The 21389-nt window shown below is 43.1% G+C and overlaps 1 protein-coding gene and 1 pseudogene across 1 annotated transcript; both read left to right on the forward strand.

Moving 5' to 3' along the window:
- The first annotated feature begins 917 nt into the window (after positions 1 to 917).
- LOC111977681 (peripherin-2) lies at positions 918 to 5703 on the forward strand. The gene is made up of 3 exons (XM_024007223.2): positions 918 to 1817; positions 3732 to 3978; positions 5105 to 5703. Exons 1-3 carry the CDS (start codon positions 1237 to 1239, stop codon positions 5309 to 5311), a joined length of 1035 nt encoding a protein of 344 aa, XP_023862991.1. The 5' UTR covers positions 918 to 1236; the 3' UTR covers positions 5312 to 5703.
- Positions 5704 to 15796: 10093 nt separating this feature from the next.
- Positions 15797 to 21389, forward strand: part of LOC111978131 (protein quaking-B-like) — a 33326-nt pseudogene continuing 27733 nt past the window's right edge.

The raw sequence follows: 21389 nt of genomic DNA on the forward strand, positions 1-21389 counted from the left end.
CATCACAATCCTAGCTTTGCTGTGCAATGAAGAGGCCCCCTTTAGAAGTTAGTTTTTGGTCCACCAAACTGCCAGAAGCATTACACAGTTCATTCAGTCCAGACACAAACACCTACATAGTTAAATCTGCCTGCTTCCTTACTACAGCGGGGTATATTACAATGCAGGATCGATGAGTTAGCCAGCTAACTTGCCTTATCATTCTGAAATTACTTTTWATTTTTTTAGAARTATAAGCTAGAAATGGGCATGGTTTAATTGTCTTAACAGCCCAAAAAACATCTCAGTTTAGCTTTCTTAATGAATCAGAAAATCAATAGTTCTTTCTGGTTGTTGATCAAAGTTATCTGATCCTGCTTTGTAGTAGATTCCTCTGGTGAGAGACTGCCAGGTTGTTTATGTTGGCTGCTGAATGCAGGTGTAGCTAAGTGGGTCATGGGGAGACTGTGTTGTAGGAGCTACTCTAAGGATCCATTCTTCCAGAGCCTCTGTGAGGGGCTTACAGGTTTTTTGGTTGTTTTTATTGAATCGTCTCACTGACTCTACACTGCAAACATCCTGCCTCGTTTGAACCAAGGGACCCATGTCAACATCGCAGCACGTCTTAGTTCCACCTACCGGCTCTCTGTTAACCACTAACCATTAACTGTCCTCGTTTCCGGCCCCCGGTGAGTTCGATTGGGGCGACCGTGGACCATGTGAGCATTCAAACCAATTATTTATCCTGGCAGCAGTTTATGGCCTGGCTCATCTTCTGGAGAGGGATTTCTGTAAATGGGATCAGACTGCTTACAGGGGATTATCATGACGCACCTCCCCTCTGCCTGGAATCTGGAGGATCTTCCTCAACCCTCCTCCAGCCAGGGAAAGGGACATCACAATTAGCCTCACCTGTTGATTTTGACATTTTTGGAGGGAAAGTTTGGGACAGAGGCAAGGGGAAAAAGTGTGACCCTGTGTTCTGTCATCCGTCTGGGTGAGTTTGGTGAGTTTTCTTTTTAGGGTCCTGCCATTATGGGAGAGGAAAGGGCCCTGGAGTAATAAAATAACTCCTCTTTCCTTACCTCTCGTTCTCTCTGGGATGGATTACAGATCATTGGCTGAGCTGACACTCCTGCCCTGCTGAAACTCTGACTGCCTGGGACATCCAAAAGAAGGACCAGACCTTCAGACAWTAGAGCTATATCTCATCTCAGTAGTGTATTTTCCTTTTAGGAATCTCCCTAAATTGCCACCATGGCACTAATGAAGGTCAAGTTTGACCTGAAGAAGCGGGTGAAACTGGCCCAGTTTGTATGGCTGATGTACTGGTTCTCAGTGATGGCAGGCGTGCTGGTCTTCAGCATGGGGCTGTTCTTTAAGATCGAGCTGCGTAAGCGCTCAGAGATGATGGACAACAACGAGAGCCACTTCGTTCCTAACCTACTAATCGGYGTGGGGCTGCTGGCCTGTGGGATCAACGCCATGGGAGGCAAGATCTGCTACGACTCCTTGGACCCTATCAAGTTCTCCAGGTGGAAGCCTATGCTCAAACCCTTCCTAGTCTCCTGTATGGCTTTCAATTGTCTCCTGGTGCTGACGGCTCTGCTCTGCTTCCTAATGAGGATCCCTCTCCAGTTCACGCTGGCCGAGGGCCTGAAGAACGCCCTGAAGTTCTACAAGGACACAGACACGCCGGGACGCTGCTACATGAAGAGAACCCTGGACCAGATGCAGATGGAGTTCCGTTGCTGCGGCAACAACAACTTCAGGGACTGGTTCGAGATCCAGTGGGTCAGCAATCGCTACCTGGACTTCAGTGCCAAGGAAGTAAAAGAGTGAGTCATGATATTAGCAACAGATCTAGGATCAGTTCTAAAGATCCCTAACCATTAGGAGGTTATAATGCAAAACTGACCTTAGATCAGTGTTAAACATAGTGATGTACGTTTTATTTGAAATAAGATKACTCTATAATAGGCCCACACCAACAAATGGTATGAATGGAGATTGTAGAGTTAGTTTATGGGGGGGTTGACTGTTCTTAATGGGTGTTCAGTATAAAGGGATTGCAGGTGCGAGGAGGGGGGGGGGCTAAGTAATATAAAAGGGCCACTTTTTGTTATAAAGTGGAGGGATTACAGGGTCAGTGGATTTTAGATTTTAGTGTTAGAGGTGGTGATGGTGGTGTGTGCATGTGGGTTTGTTTAAAGGATTACTGAACAGTGTCTGGCTTACGGGAGGTGGGGGAAGGAGATTCAGTCTGTGAGAGTTGAAGGGGAATGATTCCGGGGTCTGTTTTGCAGTGTGTCAGGTGTAAGGTGTGTATGGATTCAGGTGTTTCAAGTTTTGGTTTTCAGTGTAAGTGATATCAAGTGTGTAGTTGTGGTTGTCTAAAGGGGCAGTAAGTGGTATAAGGCGTACGTGCACCCATGTGTATGCGTGAATGTGTGTGTGTGTGTKTGTTTGTGTGTGTGAGTCTGTGAGTTCTTAGTGGCTCCAACCCTACTTTAATACACCTCATTCAGAAAATCGGTCCTGTCTAGAGTGTCAGCGTTATCAAGCATTTTCAGTATTCCCAACAGAGTGTTATTCTATGTCCTTGTTGTTGGGAATGACTGGAAATTATTCATATCCCTGTCACTCTCTCATCTCTGATCCCATCAGACTACTCTTTGCATGACTCTAATTTACAACTGCCCTACAACTGTCAATCACAGTTGAAACCCTACCGTCAGACCACCCAAAGGCCAAATGCACACTCCCTGCTACAGAATCAGAGAGATTACTGCTGTCACTGTCAGTCCAGTCAGTCTCACCTTATGGGGATAATCCACATCTACTCAGACGATCAACAAACTGCTTGATTGATTACCTGTCAACTATAACTATGTTGACAAGCCACAACTAGGTTAACTAGCTACTACTGCATATCCAGCCATCGATTAGTTAGWATGCAGACTAATTCCATTTGGGCAATTCATCATCATTCGAAGTAATGGATCAACCATCAATTTATGAATTGAATTTCAATACATCCTCTGAAATGCCTTCTCAGTGTAGTGGAGGAAAGTCATTCTGAGAGAGATCCTTTGTAAGTGGAGTGGTTCATTATCCTCCATAATCCTTTGTTGTAATTTCTGAGTCCGTGGCAGATAGATGTCTTACCAATGAGGACGTGTGTTCAATGAGAGTTGCTGAATGTTTTTCTCCTCTTCAGTGTGCTCATCTGTTTTGTGTTGGAGACCGAGATGTAGTGGAAGTATCATAGTTCCTTCCCAATGTAAGCAGAGTTCATTCTTCATTCTCAGTTGGCTCATGCACCTTTTTTTGGAAAGCAAATGACAGTATTCGTTTGCGCTGTTTCTTCCCAAATCCAATGTGAGAGCAGAGTGTTCCCAGTAGAGAGGGGCTAACGGGGTTAATCCCATTCAAACAGCATGTGAGAGACTGATAGAGCTTCATGWTCCTCTCTTTACCAGGTACAATGTGAACTGATTTCAGCTCTGTCAGWAACAATGCAAGCACTGCAAACCCTTTATCATGGAAAGAGCACGAAAAAGCAGTGTTAGGTTGTGTCAGGGTTGTGCTAGGGTTGTGTCAGGTCTTTCAGCCTAATACTACCTTTCTAAATACTGGTAGTTCACTAGGACTTCATCACGCTTACAGTACATTATTATGGATGGATTGGGTAGGGCTTTTTTATATATTACCCTGACCATAAAATCTGCCCTTTGCCCTCTGACCGCCAGTCGTATCGGCAGCAACGTGGATGGGAAGTACCTGATGGATGCTGTTCCATTCAGCTGCTGTAACCCYGGCTCCCCGCGGCCCTGCATCCAGTACCAGGTGACCAACAACACGGCCCACTACTCCTACGACCACCACACCGAGGACCTGAACATCTGGAAACGGGGCTGCCGCGACGCTCTGATTTCCTACTACGGAGGCATGATGAACAGCATAGGAGCCCTGGTGCTGCTGGTCACTATTCTGGAGGTAAGAAAATATAGTCTGTAGAGCATCTACAGATGGACTATCCAAATAGAATTTTACCAAATACTCCCTTTCACTCGCTTGTTAAAAGGCATGGGGTGTTTTTTGTGATGAAGTTTGTCGCTGAGAGTGGACAAAGATGCCCCAGATGCCTGGCTAGATCCAGAATTCCTGGCATGGTGTCCTCCTGTACTCTCAATGTACATTTCCACACCTCCCTCCACCTCCCTCACCTCCATCTCCTCCACCTCCCTCCATCTCCTCCACCACCTACCTCCACCTGCCTCCACTTCCCTCACCTCCCCCCACCACCTCCATCCACCTCACCTCCCTCCACCTCCTCACTCCACCTCCCTCACCCACTCCACTTTCCTCACCTCCCTACACCTCCCCCCACGAACTCCACCAGCTCCCTCCACCTCCACCTCCCCCCACCTCCCTCCACCACCTCCTTCCACCACCCCCCTCCACCTCCACCTTCTCCACCCCAACCCTTCCTCCTGCCTTAGTCATGATACCTGCTTCTACGCCTCCTGCTCTCTGCTGTAGGGACGCCATCACCTGCCAGGTTTACAGAGGTACACACACAGACACACACCTGCCAGGTTTACAACGGTACACACATACACACACCTGCTAAGCTTACAGCGGTACACACAGACACATACCTGCCAGGTTTACAATGATAAACATAGACACAGACCTGCCAGGTTTACAATGGTAAACACAGACACTCACGTAGAGGCAGGCTTACAGTGGTAGTGCACATGGCTGGTAACGCTTTAGTGGTCATCTTGTGGGCTATCTCTCTCAACCCCTGTAGGTTGGTTAATGTGGGGTTAGGTTTAGTTATGGGTTTTCACTTCCAGTACATGAGCAAGTCGCTGAAGCTAGTGTCTACCTCAGGCCAGGTGTAGCTCTTCACCCAGGCTAGCTGTAAGTCTTAGCCCAGGCTAGCTGTAAGTCTTAGCCCAGGCTAGCTGTAGCTTTTCACCCAGGCTAGCTGTAAGTCTTAGCCCAGGCCAGGTGTAGCTCTTCACCCAGGCCAGGTGTAGCTCTTCACCCAGGCTAGCTGTAAGTCTTAGCCCAGGCTAGCTGTAACTAATATGTCTCTCTCTATCCCCTGTAGGTTATTGTGATGATCGGCCTCCAGTACGTGAATACCTCCCTGTCTAACCTGGCCAACCCAGAGGACCCAGAGTGTGAGAGCGAAGGCTGGATCCTGGAGAAGACAGTGAAGGAGACGTTTACTGACATCATGGACAAGATGAAAGCCATGAGTAAAGGCAATGCAGTGGACGAGGCCGAAGTGGATGGTGTCGCCACGGGGAGCTGAACAAGACACGTTGACACAAACTGAGACCACTCCCACCGAAGGGAAGAAAGGCAGATTGAACACCTCCTTTGCATTTATTACACAAAATACACACATAATACACACATACATGCCCGACACACACAATTCTGTCCATCTGAAGGGAAAACTGAAATGGACACAAATGGACTCTTGAGTACATGTCAGCACTTACGATATTTTGAATGTACGAATACATGAATGTATGTATAAGTTACATTAGAACCAATTTCCAATATGCCCTCCCCCACTCCAATACACACAGACTCACACACAATACACGACTTTTCTTAACACTCAATACCTTTTACACACACACACACACACACACACACACACACACACACACACACACAACACACACAACACACACACACACACACACACACACACACACACACACACACCTCCTCCAACCCAAACTTTGCTACTCTGCTTCAGTTTTCTGTGTGTTTTCTTACATTCTGTATAATTCTGCCTGTTTCATATTTTTATATTTACCCCATTTTCTATAAAACGAGGGAAAAACTAAACACCACCCTTTGTCATGAAAATTCATAATGTCAGATGTTTTGCATTGTACTGTGAAAATGCATTTTTAAGAGTAAGGTCAGGAAACCAGGTATGTTGTGTTTTATGGATAATGTGGGGCTGCGTGGGGCCCCACCGCTCCCCTTCCCAGAGAGAGGAGGTTAAAGTGGAAAGGTTAAACTGTTCATTCATAGCCCAAGGAATATATTTTTGGGATCCACCTGTAGTGCAGTTTTTCTATTAGATAATTCATAGAAAATTCAAAAGAAAAGGACTGAAACACCCCAGATATCACCTCTTTAAAGTTCTTAATTTCTAACTGTTCATTTGAGAGATGGGAGAAGGGCTGAGAGACTCCTGGGCTGGAAGATCGGGAACCATTTCACCTAAGCCGATGTGTTGGAAGTTTGGGGAGGAGGGTTGGAGCTCCTGGCTGGAAGAGGGTGGAAACCATTTCACCCTAAGCCATGTTGGTTGAAGTTTGGGGAGGAGGGCTGGAGACTCCTGGGCTGGAAGAGGTGGAACCATTTCACCCTAAGCCGATGTTGTTGAAGTTTTGGGGGAGGAGGGCTGGAGACTCCTGCGGCTGGAAGAAGCGTGGAACCAGTTTCACCCTAACCCGATGTTGTTTAAGTTTATGGGGAGGAGGGGCTGGAGACTCCTGGGCTGGAAAGAGGTGGAACCCATCTTCACCTAAACCCGATGTTGTTGAAGTTTGGGGTGGAGGGGACTTAAAGGAGACGTGGGGGGGTGGAACCAGGGGTGACCCCAAAGTTGAGGACATTTGAGACTGGCAGCTAAACCCCTGGCCTCTGACCCCTGAACTCTGACCCCAGCCCTCTGCTCTGTGAGGTCACTCAGCAGGTCCAATCAGCATTCTCTTTTTGGATTATCAAGAGCTACTGTACATACCTACATGCTCATAGACCAACGCCCAGGCTACTGTTGTCTTTGTAAATAGTCTAGTATTGATACATAACTTTTTTTAAACAGTGTAATTCATTTAAATTATTTTATTTACTGTAAAGAAATTTTTTTGCCATGAGAAATCCTTCTGTTTTTCTTTCTGTATGTTGTGTAGAAGGATGATGATGCCATTGTGTAAATGAAAATGTTAATAAAGGAAGCTAGCCCTGTGAAGTAGAGTTGGACATATTGGTGTTGTGTTGTTTCTACGTAAGACTGATCAAAGATCAAACAGCAATGCCTTCTGGGAACTCAGCGGGGTGCCTGATTTAGCTAATTGGATCAGGGTAATCATCAGATTATCGCATTCACATGGACACAGGACAACCCTGCACATGGAGACTGAAGGACGAGGGTGTGTGYGTGTGCGTGTGCGTGTTGTGTTTGTTCTGTGACTTTAGATGTAAAAAAATCTCAACTTTGTATCTCTAACATTCTAGGTGTTTTTAGTTGTTAAGCGACCAAAGGATCCGCCTACGTTACCAAAGGATCCGCCATTAACTACGTTACCAAAGAATCTGCCATTAACTACGTTACCAAAGGATCCGCCATTAACTACGTTACCAAAGGATCTGCCATTAACTACGTTACCAAAGGGATGCATTAAGACTATTGTTACAAGAGGAATCCGCGAGTGTAACTTGACGTTAGTACAAAGGATTGCATTACTAGTTACAAAGGATCCGCCATTACCTCGTTACCAAGGATCGCATTAACACTACGTTAAAAAAGGGGAATCGCCCCCCCCCCATTATTTACTTACATTACAAAGGATCTCGCCATTACTAACGATTGACAAAGGATTCTGCCGATTACATAGTACCAACGTACCGCCATAAAATCGCGATTTGCATTAACCTACCGTTACCAAAATCTGCATTAACTAGTTACCATTCCATGTCGCTCATTAAAGCACCTTTGCAAGACTTCCTTGATAAATAACTAATTTAATTGTTGCATTTGATGTTAATTGTCTATGACATTATGTGGTTGTTGTGTCAGTGTGTAAGCAGTACATCTATAATCTATAACGAGGAGAAGCGGCCGACAACGCCAGAGCCCAGTGTATTCATCTGATAGCAATGTCAATGACGCAACAGAGTAACAACGTTAATTCATTATAGGCGCTCATCACATATTTTGTCCAAGTAAAGTCGCCAACGCAGTAGTCCACGCAGCTGCAACATTCTGATATTTGTTTCCATAATTTGGTCCTTGTTGACAATCACATGCAGATCTTTTGTCACAGCGAGAAAAAAAGATAGAATTGGGCTGCTTGTCTAAGATAGCTTGGCGTAATATTAGAATGCATTACATCCCTTGATGAGCTAAAATGTTTGAGTGTGAGGAGATATTATGAAAGGAAATGCTGTCATTGTACCAAATCAAGGTTCTGATTCCAGGTACAAGTCAGAGGGGAGACCTATAGAGGCAGAGAACAGTAAAGTAGGTGTGTTTAGGTACTGTAAAGGACAGGATATACATGAGGTAGTTAGCTTGTGAGTGGGGGTTGAGGGGTTAGTAGCCGGGTGTCGTGGGCGTATCTAGCTAGTGTGTGGGGCTTGAGGGGTAGTTAGCGGGATGTGGTGGGGTATTAGCGCTGTGAAGTGGGGGGCCTGAGGGGTAGTTAGCAGGGTGTGTGGGGTATCGTGCTTGTGAGGGGGCCTGAGGGGTAAGTTAGCGGTGTGTGTGGGGTATATAGCTAGGGCTGGGGGTATATGAGTTGGTAGTTAGCGGGTGTTGTGAGGGTATTAGCTTTGTGAGTGGGGGCCTGTGGGGTAGTATAGGGGTGTGGTGGGGTATCTAGCTATGTGCGTGGGGGCTTGAGGGGAGTTAGCGGGTGTGTGGTGGGTATCTAGTAGTGCGTGGGCGGCTTGAGGGGTAGTTAGCGGGGTGTTGTGGGTATCTCTAGCTAGTGTGTGGGGGCTTTGGCGGGGTAGTTAGCGGGTGTGTGGGGTTCTAGGTAGTGCGGTGGGGGCTATGAGGGGTAGTTAGCGGGTGTGTGGGGTTATTAGTATTGTGAGTGGGGGCCTGAGGGGATAGTTAGCGGGTGTGTGGGGTATCTAGTAGTGTGTGGGGGTTGAGGGGTAGTTAGCGGGCTGTGTCGGGTATTAGCTAGTGTTGTGGGGGCTTGAGGGGTGTTAGCGGGTGGTGTGGGGTATCTAGTAGTGGGCGTGGGGGCTTGAGGGGTAGGTTTAGCAGGTGTGTGGGGTAGTTAGGTTGTGGAGTGGGGGCTGAGGGGTAGTATCGGGTGTGTGGGGTTATCTAGCTAGTGCGTGGGGGCTTGAGGTGTAGTTAGGGGTGGTGTGGGGTATCTTAGCTAGTGGTGGGGGCTGAGGGGGTGAGTTAGCGGGTGTGTGGGTATCTAGCTAGTGTGTGGGGGCTGAGGGGTAGTTAGCGGGTGTGTGGGTGTATCTAGCTAGTGCGTGGGGGCTTGAGGGGTAGTTAGCGGTGTGTGGGGTATCTAGCTAGTGCGTGGGTGGTTGAGGGGTAGTTAGGCGGGTGTGTGGGGTATTAAACTAGTGCGTGGGGGCTTGAGGGGTAGTTAGGCGGGTGTGTGGGGATATCTAGCTATGTGCGTGGGGGGTGAGGGTAGATAGTGGGTGTGTGGGGTAGTTAGCTAGTGTGTGGGGGCCTGAGGGGTAGTTAACGGGTGTGTAGGGTAGTTGGCTAGTAAGTGGGGGCCTGAGGGATAGTTAGCGGGTGTTTGGTGTAGCTGCAGGCAGCGGTAAAGAGGCTAACAGTAGGTGGTATTTTGGTATTGTGGTTAACCAGCAGGTCTGAGCAGATAAGAGGCCAAAAGAGGCTTTAGATTAGCATCGTTAGACAGCCTTGAGAACAACTATACAGTCCTGGAATTACGTCACTAAGGGGGGGTGGTATGAGCTGAATCAGAGGAAAGCGGTACCCACTAAGCAAGCAGTGTGACGTCCATTACAATACCTTCTGTTTCCCACAGAGAGCATTATCTGTTCTCTTCTACCTTTCCTAGCTGGAAAAGCACCAGGATGTTGTTTTGGCTCGRTTMTAGRCCCTCTCCTCTTCTCTCTATACACCAAGTCATTGGCGCTGTCCACTCGCTCCTGCAGTGACTCGCTCCTCTACAACCCTCAAACTCAACTCTAGACCTCGAAGCCAGTTTCATTGCTTTTTCTCCATTGTCCCCCTCTATTCAGGGAGAGATTTAGACCTGGGACACCAGGTGGATGCAATTTATTAACAGGTAGAACAGAAAACCAGCAGGTCACCTYTGGTCTCTTGGCCCTTCCACCCCTATGGGAGGGCAGCTCCGCTCAGCCCAGTCCAAGCTCTTCTCTGTCCTGCACCCCAATGGTGTAACCAATTTCCCCCTGAAGCTAGGACAGCAGAGTCCCTGGCCATCTTCTGAAAACATCTGAAACCCTACTTCCTTAAAGAGTATCTTAATAATCTCATAGCCTCCCCCCTTCGCACCCCCTCCTCACCACTTTCTCCCTTTATTGAGTAAACATCTATGTGTGGTTGTCCCACCTAGCTATTTTAAGATTAATGCACTAACTGTAAACCGTTCTGGATTACTAAAATTACTAAAATTTAAATGAATTCAATTGAAATTGAATGTAAAAACTGTATGCAATATTCATAAGATTCAGTTTAAAATCATGAAATACTTTTTTGAAATACAATTTTAGGGTTAGGGTAAGGGAAAATGCTCTCCTAACCTGCCATGAGAAGTCACTTCCGGCCTTAACTGTATCAAAGTGGCATGTTTTTAGGGAGTCCCATTATGATGTCACTCAAAGAAGCTGTCCTCTGCTGCAGTCTGCTGGTGCTGATAGGTACTGCTCTGCTCCCTCATCCTGTCGTTCGACAGCAGATATCACTATCCCAATGTCTACCTTGGTATTCCCCTGGACTTTGTCCTTTGTTTAGTGGTGTCATAGTTTGACCTTTAACCCAGAACTCTGGGGTCAAACACGTAACCATCAAAGACACAGATAAACATTTTCTGAACTATGTTAATCTAGAGAGAGAGAGAGCCCTCTGCTGTGAGTATGTTTTTGTAGCCAGTCAGTGTCTTGTGTCTTAATGAGAGGGGGTATTGTTTGGGCCCCGCCCTGAATACTCATCATACCATACCAGGCTGAAACAACGACATCACCCAATAACACACACACACACACACACACACACACACACACACACACACACACACACACACACACACACACACACACACACACCACAACACACACCACACACACACACACACACACACACCACACATATTACACACACATATACCAGTTGAAGTCAGGAAGTTTACATACCCTTGGGGTTGGAGTCATTTAAAACTCGTTTTTCAACCACTCCACAAATTTCTTGTTAACAATCTATAGTTTTGGCAAGTCGGTTAGGACATCTACTTTGTGCATTGAACAATAAGTAATTGTTCCAACAATTTGTTTCGACAGATTATTTCATTATAATTCACTGTATCACCAATTCCAGTGGGTCAGAAGTTTACATACACTACGTTGCCTGTGCCTTTTTAAACAGCTTGGAAAATTCCAGAAAATATTTGTAATGGCTTTAGAAGCTTCTTGATAGGCTAATTGACATAATTTGAGTCAATTGGAGTGTACCTGTGAATTTATTTTCAAGGCCTACCTTCAAACTCAGTAGCTCTTTGCTTGACATCATGGGAAAAGCAAAGGAAATCAGTCAAGACCTCAGAAAAAAACAATTGTAGACCTCCACTAGTCTGGTTCATCCTTGGGAGCAATTTTCAAACACCTGAAGGTACCACGCTCATCTGTGCTACAAACAACAGTACGCAAGTATAAACACCATGGGACCCACGCAGCCGTCATACGCCTCAGGAGGAGACGCCGTTCTGTCTCCTAGAGATGAACGTACTTTGGTGCGAAAAGTGCAAATCATTCCAGAACAAACAACAGCAAAGGACCTTGTGAACAGGCTGGAGGAAACAGGGTACAAAAGTATCTATATCCACAGTAAAACGAAAGGCCGCTCAGCAAGGAAGAAGCCACTGCTCCACAAATGTCCATAAAAAAGCCAGACTATGGTTTGCAACTGCACATGGGGACAAAGATTGTATGCAAATGGGGTCTTCCAAATGACAATGACCCCAAGCATACTTCCAAAAGTTTGTGGGCAAAATAGCTAAGGACAACAAAGTCACAGGTATTTGGAGTGGCCATCACAAAGCCCTATCTCAATCCTATAGAAGATTTGTGGGCAGAACTGAAAAAGTGTGTGCGAACAAGGAGGCCTACAAAACCTGACTTCATTTACACCAGCTATGTTCAGGAGGACATGGGCCAAAATTCACACAACTTATTGTGCGAAGCTTGTGGAAGGCTCCCTGAAACGTTTTTACACAACGTTATAACAATTTATTAGGCCAATGCTACCCAAATCCTAATTGAGTGTTATGTAAACTTCTGACCCCACTGGGAATGTGATGAAAGAAATATAAAGCTGAAATAAATCATTCTCTCTACTATTATTCTGAGATTTCACATTCTTAAAATAAAGTGGGATCCTAACTGGAATTGTTTACTAGGAATTAAATGTCAGGAATTGTGAAAAACGAGTTTAAATGTATTTGGCTAAGGTGTATGTAAAACTTCTGACCTTCAACTGTACATAACATCACATATACAGTACACACATATAACACACACACAGGCGCACAAACGCATGCACCCACACACAACACACACAACATTGTCCCCTACCCCATCAGACTATAAGACCGTCGTTTGTTTTGAAGGTTAAATACACACATCTGATTGTTTGGAGGAATGGAGAGTGTGTGGTGCCTGGTGGAGGTGGAGATGGGGAAGAGGGGTGGGTGAGGGCAGAAAAGGGGAGAGATAAGGCGTGGGGGGAGATGGGAGCTGAATCTGAGATGATATATTTTGTCTGTGTAGTGTGTTGTTTGTGTCGATGAATGTTCTCTCTGCTCCATGTCTGTGGTGGAGTGGACACTGGGACAACAGTGTGAGACAGCTGTGGAGGACAAAGACTGGACTCAGAACAGCTAGACCACAGAGTCAGAACACCACACACACATACAGCCTTGCCAATAACAAGGCATTATTATTCAAACTACACATTCATTTAGCATTTTATTCAAAGAAAAGAGTGTGTGTGTGCTGGAGAAGAGAGAGAGAGAGATGAAGATGGATGAGAGGATGAGTGAGAGAGGAGGAAGCAGAAGAGAGAGAGAGGAGAGAGAGAGAGAGAGAGATGAGTAAGAGAAGAGAGAGGAGAGTCAGAGAGAGAGCAGAGAGAGACGAGAGAGAGAGAGAGACGAGAGAGAGAGCAGAGAGAAGAGAGACAGAGACGAGAGCAGAGAGAGAGAGCAGAGGAAGAGAGAAGAGAGAGAGAAGAGAGCGAGAGAGAGAAGAGAAGAGAGAGAGAGAGAGAAGAAGAGAGAGAGAGAGAGACGCGAGAGAGAGAGAAGACGAGAGAGCGAGACGAGAGTGAGAGAGATGAAAGAGAGAGAGAGAGAGAGAGAAGACGGAGCAGAGAGAGCGAGAGAAGACGAGAGCAAGAGCAGAGAGCAGAGAGAGAGAGACCACTTGAATGCCACACACACACCAGAGATCCCCCAGAGTGACAGAGAGTGAAGGTAAAAACAGGTGTGCAAATCTTCTGAAGGCAAATGGACAAACAGCATTGTTGGACATTGTTGCCCTTACTGCTATCAGCCAATACAATCACATGAACAACAGATTCACTCCATGAAACAACAGATAGTCCCCAAACAAATCTAAAGGAAATTTGTTCACAGCTCGTCCTCTAAGTCTGTGTGTATGTGTGTGTTTATGTGTGTGTGTACAACTAAAATTCAGAGAAGTGAGGACATTTTGCCAGTCCTCAATTGTAAAAAGATATTTTAGTTTTTAAGGGTTAGGTTAGTTTAGGGTTAGAATTAGGGTTTAGGGGTTAGTGGTTAGGTTTGGAGGTTAAGGTTAGGGTTAGGGTTAAGGGTTAGGGAAAATAGGATTTTGAATGGGAATCAATTGTCCCCAAAAAGTCCTCACAAGTATAGTAAAGACATACAGTGCCTTCAAAAAGTATTCATACCCCTTGACTTATTCCACATTTTGTTGTGTTACAGCCTGAATTTAAAATTAATTTTATATATTTTTTTGGTCATCCATCTACCCACAATACCTCATAATGACAAAGCAAAAACATGTTGAGTAGATAGTTTGTAGAAACACTTCTGGCTGTGATTACAGCTGTGATCTTTCTGGGGTACGTCTCTAAGAGCTTTCCACACCTGGATTGTGCAACATTTGCCCATTCATCTTTTCAAAATTCTTCAAGCTCTGTCAAATTGGTTGTTCATCATTGACATACAACCATTTTCAGGTCAAGCAGATTTAAGTCAAAACTGTAACTCGGCCAATCAAGAACATTCAACTGAGTTAGGAAGGACTTTAATAAATGGATCACTAGTCACTATTAATACAACGCCACTTTAATCATGTTCACATATCTTTCATTACTCATCTCATATGTATATACTATATTTTATACCATCTATTGCATCTTGCCTATGCCGCTCGGTCATCRCTCATCCATATATTTATATGTATATATTCTTATTCMWTCCCTTTACTTAGATTTGTGTGTATTAGGTAGTTGCTGTGGAATTGTTAGATTGCTGTTAGATATTACTGCACTGTCACAACTAGAAGCACAAGCATTTSGCAACCCTCACAATAACATCTGCTAACCATGTGTGTGACCAATAAAATTTGATTTGATTTGATTCACTGTCTTCTTGGTAAGMAACTCCAGTGTAGATTTGGCCTTGTGTTTTAGGTTATTGCCCTGCTGAAAGATGAATTMAWCTCCCAGTGTCTGGTGGAAAGCAGACTGAACCAGGTTTTCCTCTAGGATTTTGCCTGTGCTTAGTTCCAATCCGTTTCTTTTTTATCCAGAAAAACTCCCCAGTCCTTAACGACTACAAGCATTCCCATAACATGATGTAGCCACCACTATGTTTGAAAATAATGTGTTGTATTGGATTTGTCCCAAACATAACACTTTGTATTCAGGACAAAAAGTTAATTGCTTTGCCAAGTTTTCTGCAGTGTTACTTTAGTGCCTTGTTGCTTACAGCTTGTACTGTCTACCTTCTTTTCATTCTGTCATTTAGGTTAGTATTGTGGAGTAACTACAATATTGTTGATCCATCCTCAGTTTTCTCCTATCACAGCCATTAAACTCTGTAACTGTTTTTAAATCACCATTGGCCTCATAGTGAAATCCCTGAGCAGTTTCCTTCCTCTCTGGCAACTGAGTTAGGAAGGATGCCTGTATCTTTGTATTGACTGGGTGTATTGATACACCATCCAAAGTGTAATTAATATATTCACCGTGYTCAAAGGGCTATTCAATGTCTACTTTTTTTTTTACCCATCTACCAATGGGTTCCCTTCTTTGTGAGGCATTGGAAAACCTCCCTGGTCTTTGGTTGARTCTGTGTTTGAAATTCACTGCTCGACTGAGTGACCATACAGATAATTGTACGTGTGGGGTACAGATATGAGGTAGTCATTTAGCATGTTAAACACTATTATTGCACACAGAGTGTGAATTTATTATGTGACTTGTTTAGCAAAATGTTACTGCAGAACTTATTTAAGCTTGCTATAACAAAGGGTGTGAATACTTATTGATTCAAGACATTTCAGCTTGAAATGTTTTATATATCTGTAAAAATGTCAAAAAACAACATTACTGGGTATTGTGTGTAGGCCAGTGACATAACATCTCAATTGAATCCGTTTTAAATTCAGGCTGTAACACAACAACATGTGGAAAAAGTCAAGTGGTGCGAATACTTTCTGAAGGCACTGTCGCTATGTGTGTGTGTGTGTGTGTGTGTGTGTGTGAGAGAGAGAGAGATGTGGGGGAGGAGAGACAGAGACAGACGCGAGATGACAAGCACGCTGTCTCTCCTCGATAGATTTTCTAAATCTGAACCCAATCTTCGGGGACGCGCAGCTCTCTTTGGTACCACCCCCTTCCCCATTTCGGGCTCTCTCTCCTTATTTCTCCTTCTCTTGCAGTGTGATGTGTGGTCATATGACAGGGTCTGAATACCAACACACTCGACATGAGCGAGGAGGCGTAAACCGGAGAAAACAAGTGGCTAAGTGTGTGTCGCGGACACTGAGAGAGCGTGAGCGGTTACTGGGGAACGCCTATCTGACTGTGAAACTGCGGAGAAGAAAATTAGTTTAAAGCAACGGGGGRCACTAACTAACTAACTTTAACTAGAGTTTAGGCATATCCGACCCAGCGAAGTTAAAATATATATATATTTACAAATCGCCTCGCGCTATTGCTTTCCCCTTTTCAGAGCGGTGTGTGCCAAATCTCAGAATCGGAGGAGGCTGGGGCTTGAGGAAGCAGTTCGGACATAACTTTAAAATAAAAGTATAATTTTTTTGTTAAGCGTCGGCCCTGATTTTGGCTGGTAAACTTGAGTTGTGAGTTTGACAATGGTCGGTGAGATGAGTGAGCAGGTCCGGGAAAGACCCAGACCAAGGCCCAGCCCGGACTACCTGATGCAGTTGATGACAGACCGGAAGGTGATGAGCTCGCTGCCCAACTTCACTGGCATCTTCACTCACCTGGAGCGGCTCTTAGACGAAGGTAAGTGCTTAGGCTACAATGCATATATATTTTTAAAGATTTACAAAAAATATGGTAGGTCTATAATTAGCAGTGGTGAAAAAAGTAGCAAATTGTCATTCTTGAGTAAAAGTAAAGATACCTTAATAGAAAATGACTCAMGTAAAAGTGAAAGTCACCCAGTAAAATACTTATTGAGTAAATGTCTAAAAGTATTTGGTTTTAAATATACTTAAGTATCAAAAGTACATTTTAGCAATTACATTTATGTAAGTATCAAAAGTACAAGTATAATTAATTTCTAACTCCTTATATTAAGCAAAGTAGATGGCCACATTTTCTAGTTTTTTAATTTATTTACGGATAGCAAGGGGCATGCTCCAACTCAGAAATAATTTACAAACGAAGCATGTGTTTAAATCAAATCAAATCAAATGTATTTATATATCCCTTCTTACATCAGCTGATTTAGTGAGTCTACCAGATCAGAGGCAGTAGGGATGACCAGGGATGTTCTCTTGATAAGTGTGTGAATTAGACCATTTTATTGTCCTGCTAAGCATTCAAAATGTAACGGAGTATGTATGGAGTAAAAAGTACATMATTTTCTTTAGGAATGTAGTGAAGTAAAAKWTGTCAAAAATATGAATAGTAAAGTACGGATACCCCAAAAACAACTTAGTACTTTAAAGTATTTCTACTTAAGTACTTTAAACCACTGATAATTAGTTGATTGATATTTCAACTATGTTGTTTGGTGAGATACTGTGACACACATTAATAAACAGGCACACCATAGACACTAAGAGACACACACCAGGCAGTTGGTGATGTGAACAAACGGACAGTTGTTAGTCTGGGTTGGTGACCTATTGTGCAAGGCGGTGTGAATGTGGCGGCCCATCCCCGGTTAGTCACGAGGCTCAGTACACGGTCAACGGGATGTCAACCTGAAAATACTTGACTTTGGAGGGTGTGCTTAGACTGTATGTATGTGAATAGAGAGCCAATCAACTCTGTGTGTGTGTGTGTGTGTGTGTGTGTGTGTGTGTGTGTGTGTGTGTGTGTGTGTGTGCGGGGTGTGTGTGTGTGTGTGTGGTGTGTGTGTGTGTGTGTGTGTGTACAGTATGGCTGACTGATTGTTGATTGATTGTAGTCTCTGAAGAGGACCCCATCACAACAACCAAAAACACACCAAGCAGGTCAAACAACATAGTAACAAACAATGAGATGTCATTTGGAATTAATGATCAGATTATATTGATTTGACAAAGGACAAGGAGAGGGGAGAAATAACGTAAAAATGACTAAGAGAGGAAGACAACGGGAGAAAGACAAGAGGGGAAGAGGCCGGGGAGTATTTCTGCTTAGCTTTATCTCAACACTTCAACCTGCGATTACACTATCTAGAGTTTCTCTGTGTATATATATAGACGCACATACTCACTCACAGTCATGCACCATCTCTCTTTCCATTCTGCAGCCACATTATTCTTATTGTGGCAGTTTAACTACTGTGGCTGTCTCATCCAAGACACATTTCCATGTGTGTGTGTGTGTGTGTGTGTGTGTGTGTGTGTGTGTGTGTGTGTGTGTGTGTGTGTGTGTGATGTACGCAGGGCTCTAAATTATTTATTTTTATTGGTAGCACTGCCGTACTCCCAACAATTTAGGAGCACCAGAAAATACGATTTTTATTTTATTGATTGCGATACAGCCTATATGAAATCTAGCTACTTTTGAAACACATGTTGTGCCCCAGAAACTAATTATAACTAATGTTATTAAAGCTAAGATGTTGCTACGAATACCTGTCATTGAAATTACAAAGTCATTAGTGGAATATTAGGTTTCTACATTGTGTAAAAGCGCTATTTTCCTTTTTGTTGTTGTAATTTTTATTTCACTTTTCTTTTTTTGTTGACAAACAAAAACCTACTTAACATTGACATACATTTCCACCAACATTATGTTGTTTCTGTGTGTAGCCAGATTTCTAAACAAATATTTAAATGATAAAACATTTGAATCTACCAATATTTACATACATTTCCACCAACATTAATGACATCACACTTGCTCAGACCTACGTTCCAATCGTACCCACATCTAAATGTTGTTTCTAATGCTTTGTAAGACTCTGACTTCAAATTGTGTTATGACGTTGCTGTCTGTAGCTGTCACGTTCTGACCTTTTATTTCCTTTATTTTTGTCTTTATTTAGTATGGTCAGGGCGTGAGTTGGGGTGGGTAGTCTATGTGTGTTTTTCTATGTTGSGGTTTTGAGTTTGGCCTGGTATGATTCTCAATCAGWGGCAGCTGTCAATCGTTGTCCCTGATTGAGAATCATACTTAGGCAGCCTGGGTTTCACTTTTGGTTTGTGGGTGTTTGTTGCCGTGTCAGTGTTTGTTCGCCACACGGTACGGTTTCGTTCATTTGTTGTTTTGTATTTTGTAGTGTTCTGTTTGTTGGATTAGCATTAAAATTCATCATCATGAACACCTACCATGCTGCGCCTTGGTCTTCCTCTCTTTCACCCGAAGACGAGCGTTACAGTAGCCAGTTTCAAAAAGAATAATAAAGCATTTGATTGGTCCAGTATTTAAGTAATAGCTTTTTCAATATAAGTGCTAAAAATAATATTGTCCAAACCATTGAGTATCTTACTGCACCCCAATATGCCATGTCTTGAAATATGCAGATAGATGGATGAAAAGTAAATGTATATTGTAAAACTTCTGACAGCCACTTTCTAACTCCGCCCATAACTTTTGGACTTTATAGTACTCCCAGAAGGCATGTGTCATTGAGTCACTGTTAGTTTTACACTTAAGACATGACTCTGAAGTTGTGCTGTAGAATTTGTATAATACATTTTATACATTAGTTTATACTGGATTAAGCGTACATTTGAGGTAACTGTGTAATTTTCTGTCTTGGTTCCAATAGTTTATATTTTTTTCTAAGAGATTGTCAGTTGGACAGGCTCTCTGCAAGGTTTTGTATAAATTCCATATCATATTAGTATATTTTTCTGTCTCAAATAGGATTGCTCTGATGTCCAAAAGCTTTCAGGTCAAAATGTTGTAATATAAAATTTAAGTTGCAAATATTTGAAAATGTCTATGTTGGTCAGTCCAAAATTGCTTTTGAATTCTGTCATGGAAATAAATGTATTTCCCATTACCACATCATTTACGGTGTCTATKCATTTAGTTTTCAATGTGTGCCAATTTGTCGGTGAATTCTGAAAAGCCAAGGATTGTTCCGTAGGGGTGTGTTTTTAGAGGGTGATATTGGTCCTTGTAGGATCCGTTTAATTTTCTTCCATGTCATAATGTTCTTAACTAAAAAGTTGTTAATGTGCTCAGCTCCATCCTTTAAAAACAAACACKTGAGAAGATTCTGGGGAAAAGCATGCRCCTCTTCAATATGTACCCATTCTTCCTCTTTAGTGCATTTAATAATATGTTGCAAGTAAAAGCCTTGGGTTGTGAGTTGATACAATTTAGGGACATTGTCACGTTCGTCGTAATGATGAGACCAAGGCGCAGCGTGATTATAATACATCTTCCTTTTAAATAAATAAAGAAACACGAAGAACACTAAACAAACTAACGTGACGCTAATAATAACAAGTGCAGACATGCAACATCACATAGACAATAACCCACAAAACCTAAATGGAAAATGGCAACCTAAATAGGATCCCCAATCTGAGACAACGATAAACAGCTGTCTCTGATTGGGAACCAATTCAGGCCACCATAGACCTATAATATGCCTAGACTAACCAAAACCCYTAGACATACAAAAAAAAACTAGACAATACAAAAACTAAACAAACCACCCTTAAGGTCAGGGTGTGACAGACATGTATACTTTTTTAAAGAATGTCTTCGGTGGGGTAATTGGTATTACTGAAAATAAATATTAAAACTTTCGGAGCCATGCCATTCTGAAGATGTTTATTCTACCTGTAAGATTTATGAGGAGATTTTTCCATTTAATTAGATCTGCCTTAACTTTATTTCATTACTCAACAACATTATCTTTATATATTTGTTGTTAATTGTCACTTATTAAGCATCCAAAGTATTTAATATTTTTTGTTGTCCACTTAAAGGATTGCTGTAAATCATGAGTTATTATTTTTCCTATTGCCATTATTTTAAAAAATTCCACGTTCATTTTATATCCTGAGATTTTAGAGTATTCCAAAAATATTTTTAACAAGGGGGGCATTGAGTTTTCAATATTAGTGAGGTATATCAGGAGATTTTGAGCAAATAAGTTACGTTTGTATTCATGTTTGCCAATATTGATACCTGYTACGTTTGGTGCCTGTTTAATTATATCTGCAAGCAGTTCAATTGCCAGTGCAAACATGAGGGGGTAGAAAGGACATCCCTGTCTCAAATCAAATCAAACTTTATTTGTCACATGCGCCGAATACAACAAGTGTAGAACTTACTGTTAAATGCTTACTTACAGTTACAGAGTTAAGAAAATATTTACCAAATTCACTAAAATAAAAAGTAACACAATAACGAGGCTATATAAAGGGGGTACCGGAACCGAGTCAGTGTGCGGGGGTACAGGTTAGAGGTAAATTGTACATGTAGGTAGGAATGAAGTGACTATGCATAGATAATAAACAGAGAGTAGCAGCAGTGACCCCCCCCCCCCCTGTAATATGTAATAGTCCGGTGGCCATTTGATTAATTGTTCAGCAGTCTTATGGCTTGGGGGTAGAAGCTTTTAAGGAGCCTTTTTGTCCTAGACTTGGCGCTCCAGTACCGCTTGCCGTGCAGTAGCAGAGAAAACAGTCTATGACTTGGGTAACTGGAGTCTCTGACAATTTAATGGGCTTTCCTCTGACACYGCCAATTA

This window comes from Salvelinus sp. IW2-2015, linkage group LG18 (assembly GCF_002910315.2).
Source record: "Salvelinus sp. IW2-2015 linkage group LG18, ASM291031v2, whole genome shotgun sequence".
Classification (NCBI taxonomy): domain Eukaryota; kingdom Metazoa; phylum Chordata; class Actinopteri; order Salmoniformes; family Salmonidae; genus Salvelinus; species Salvelinus sp. IW2-2015.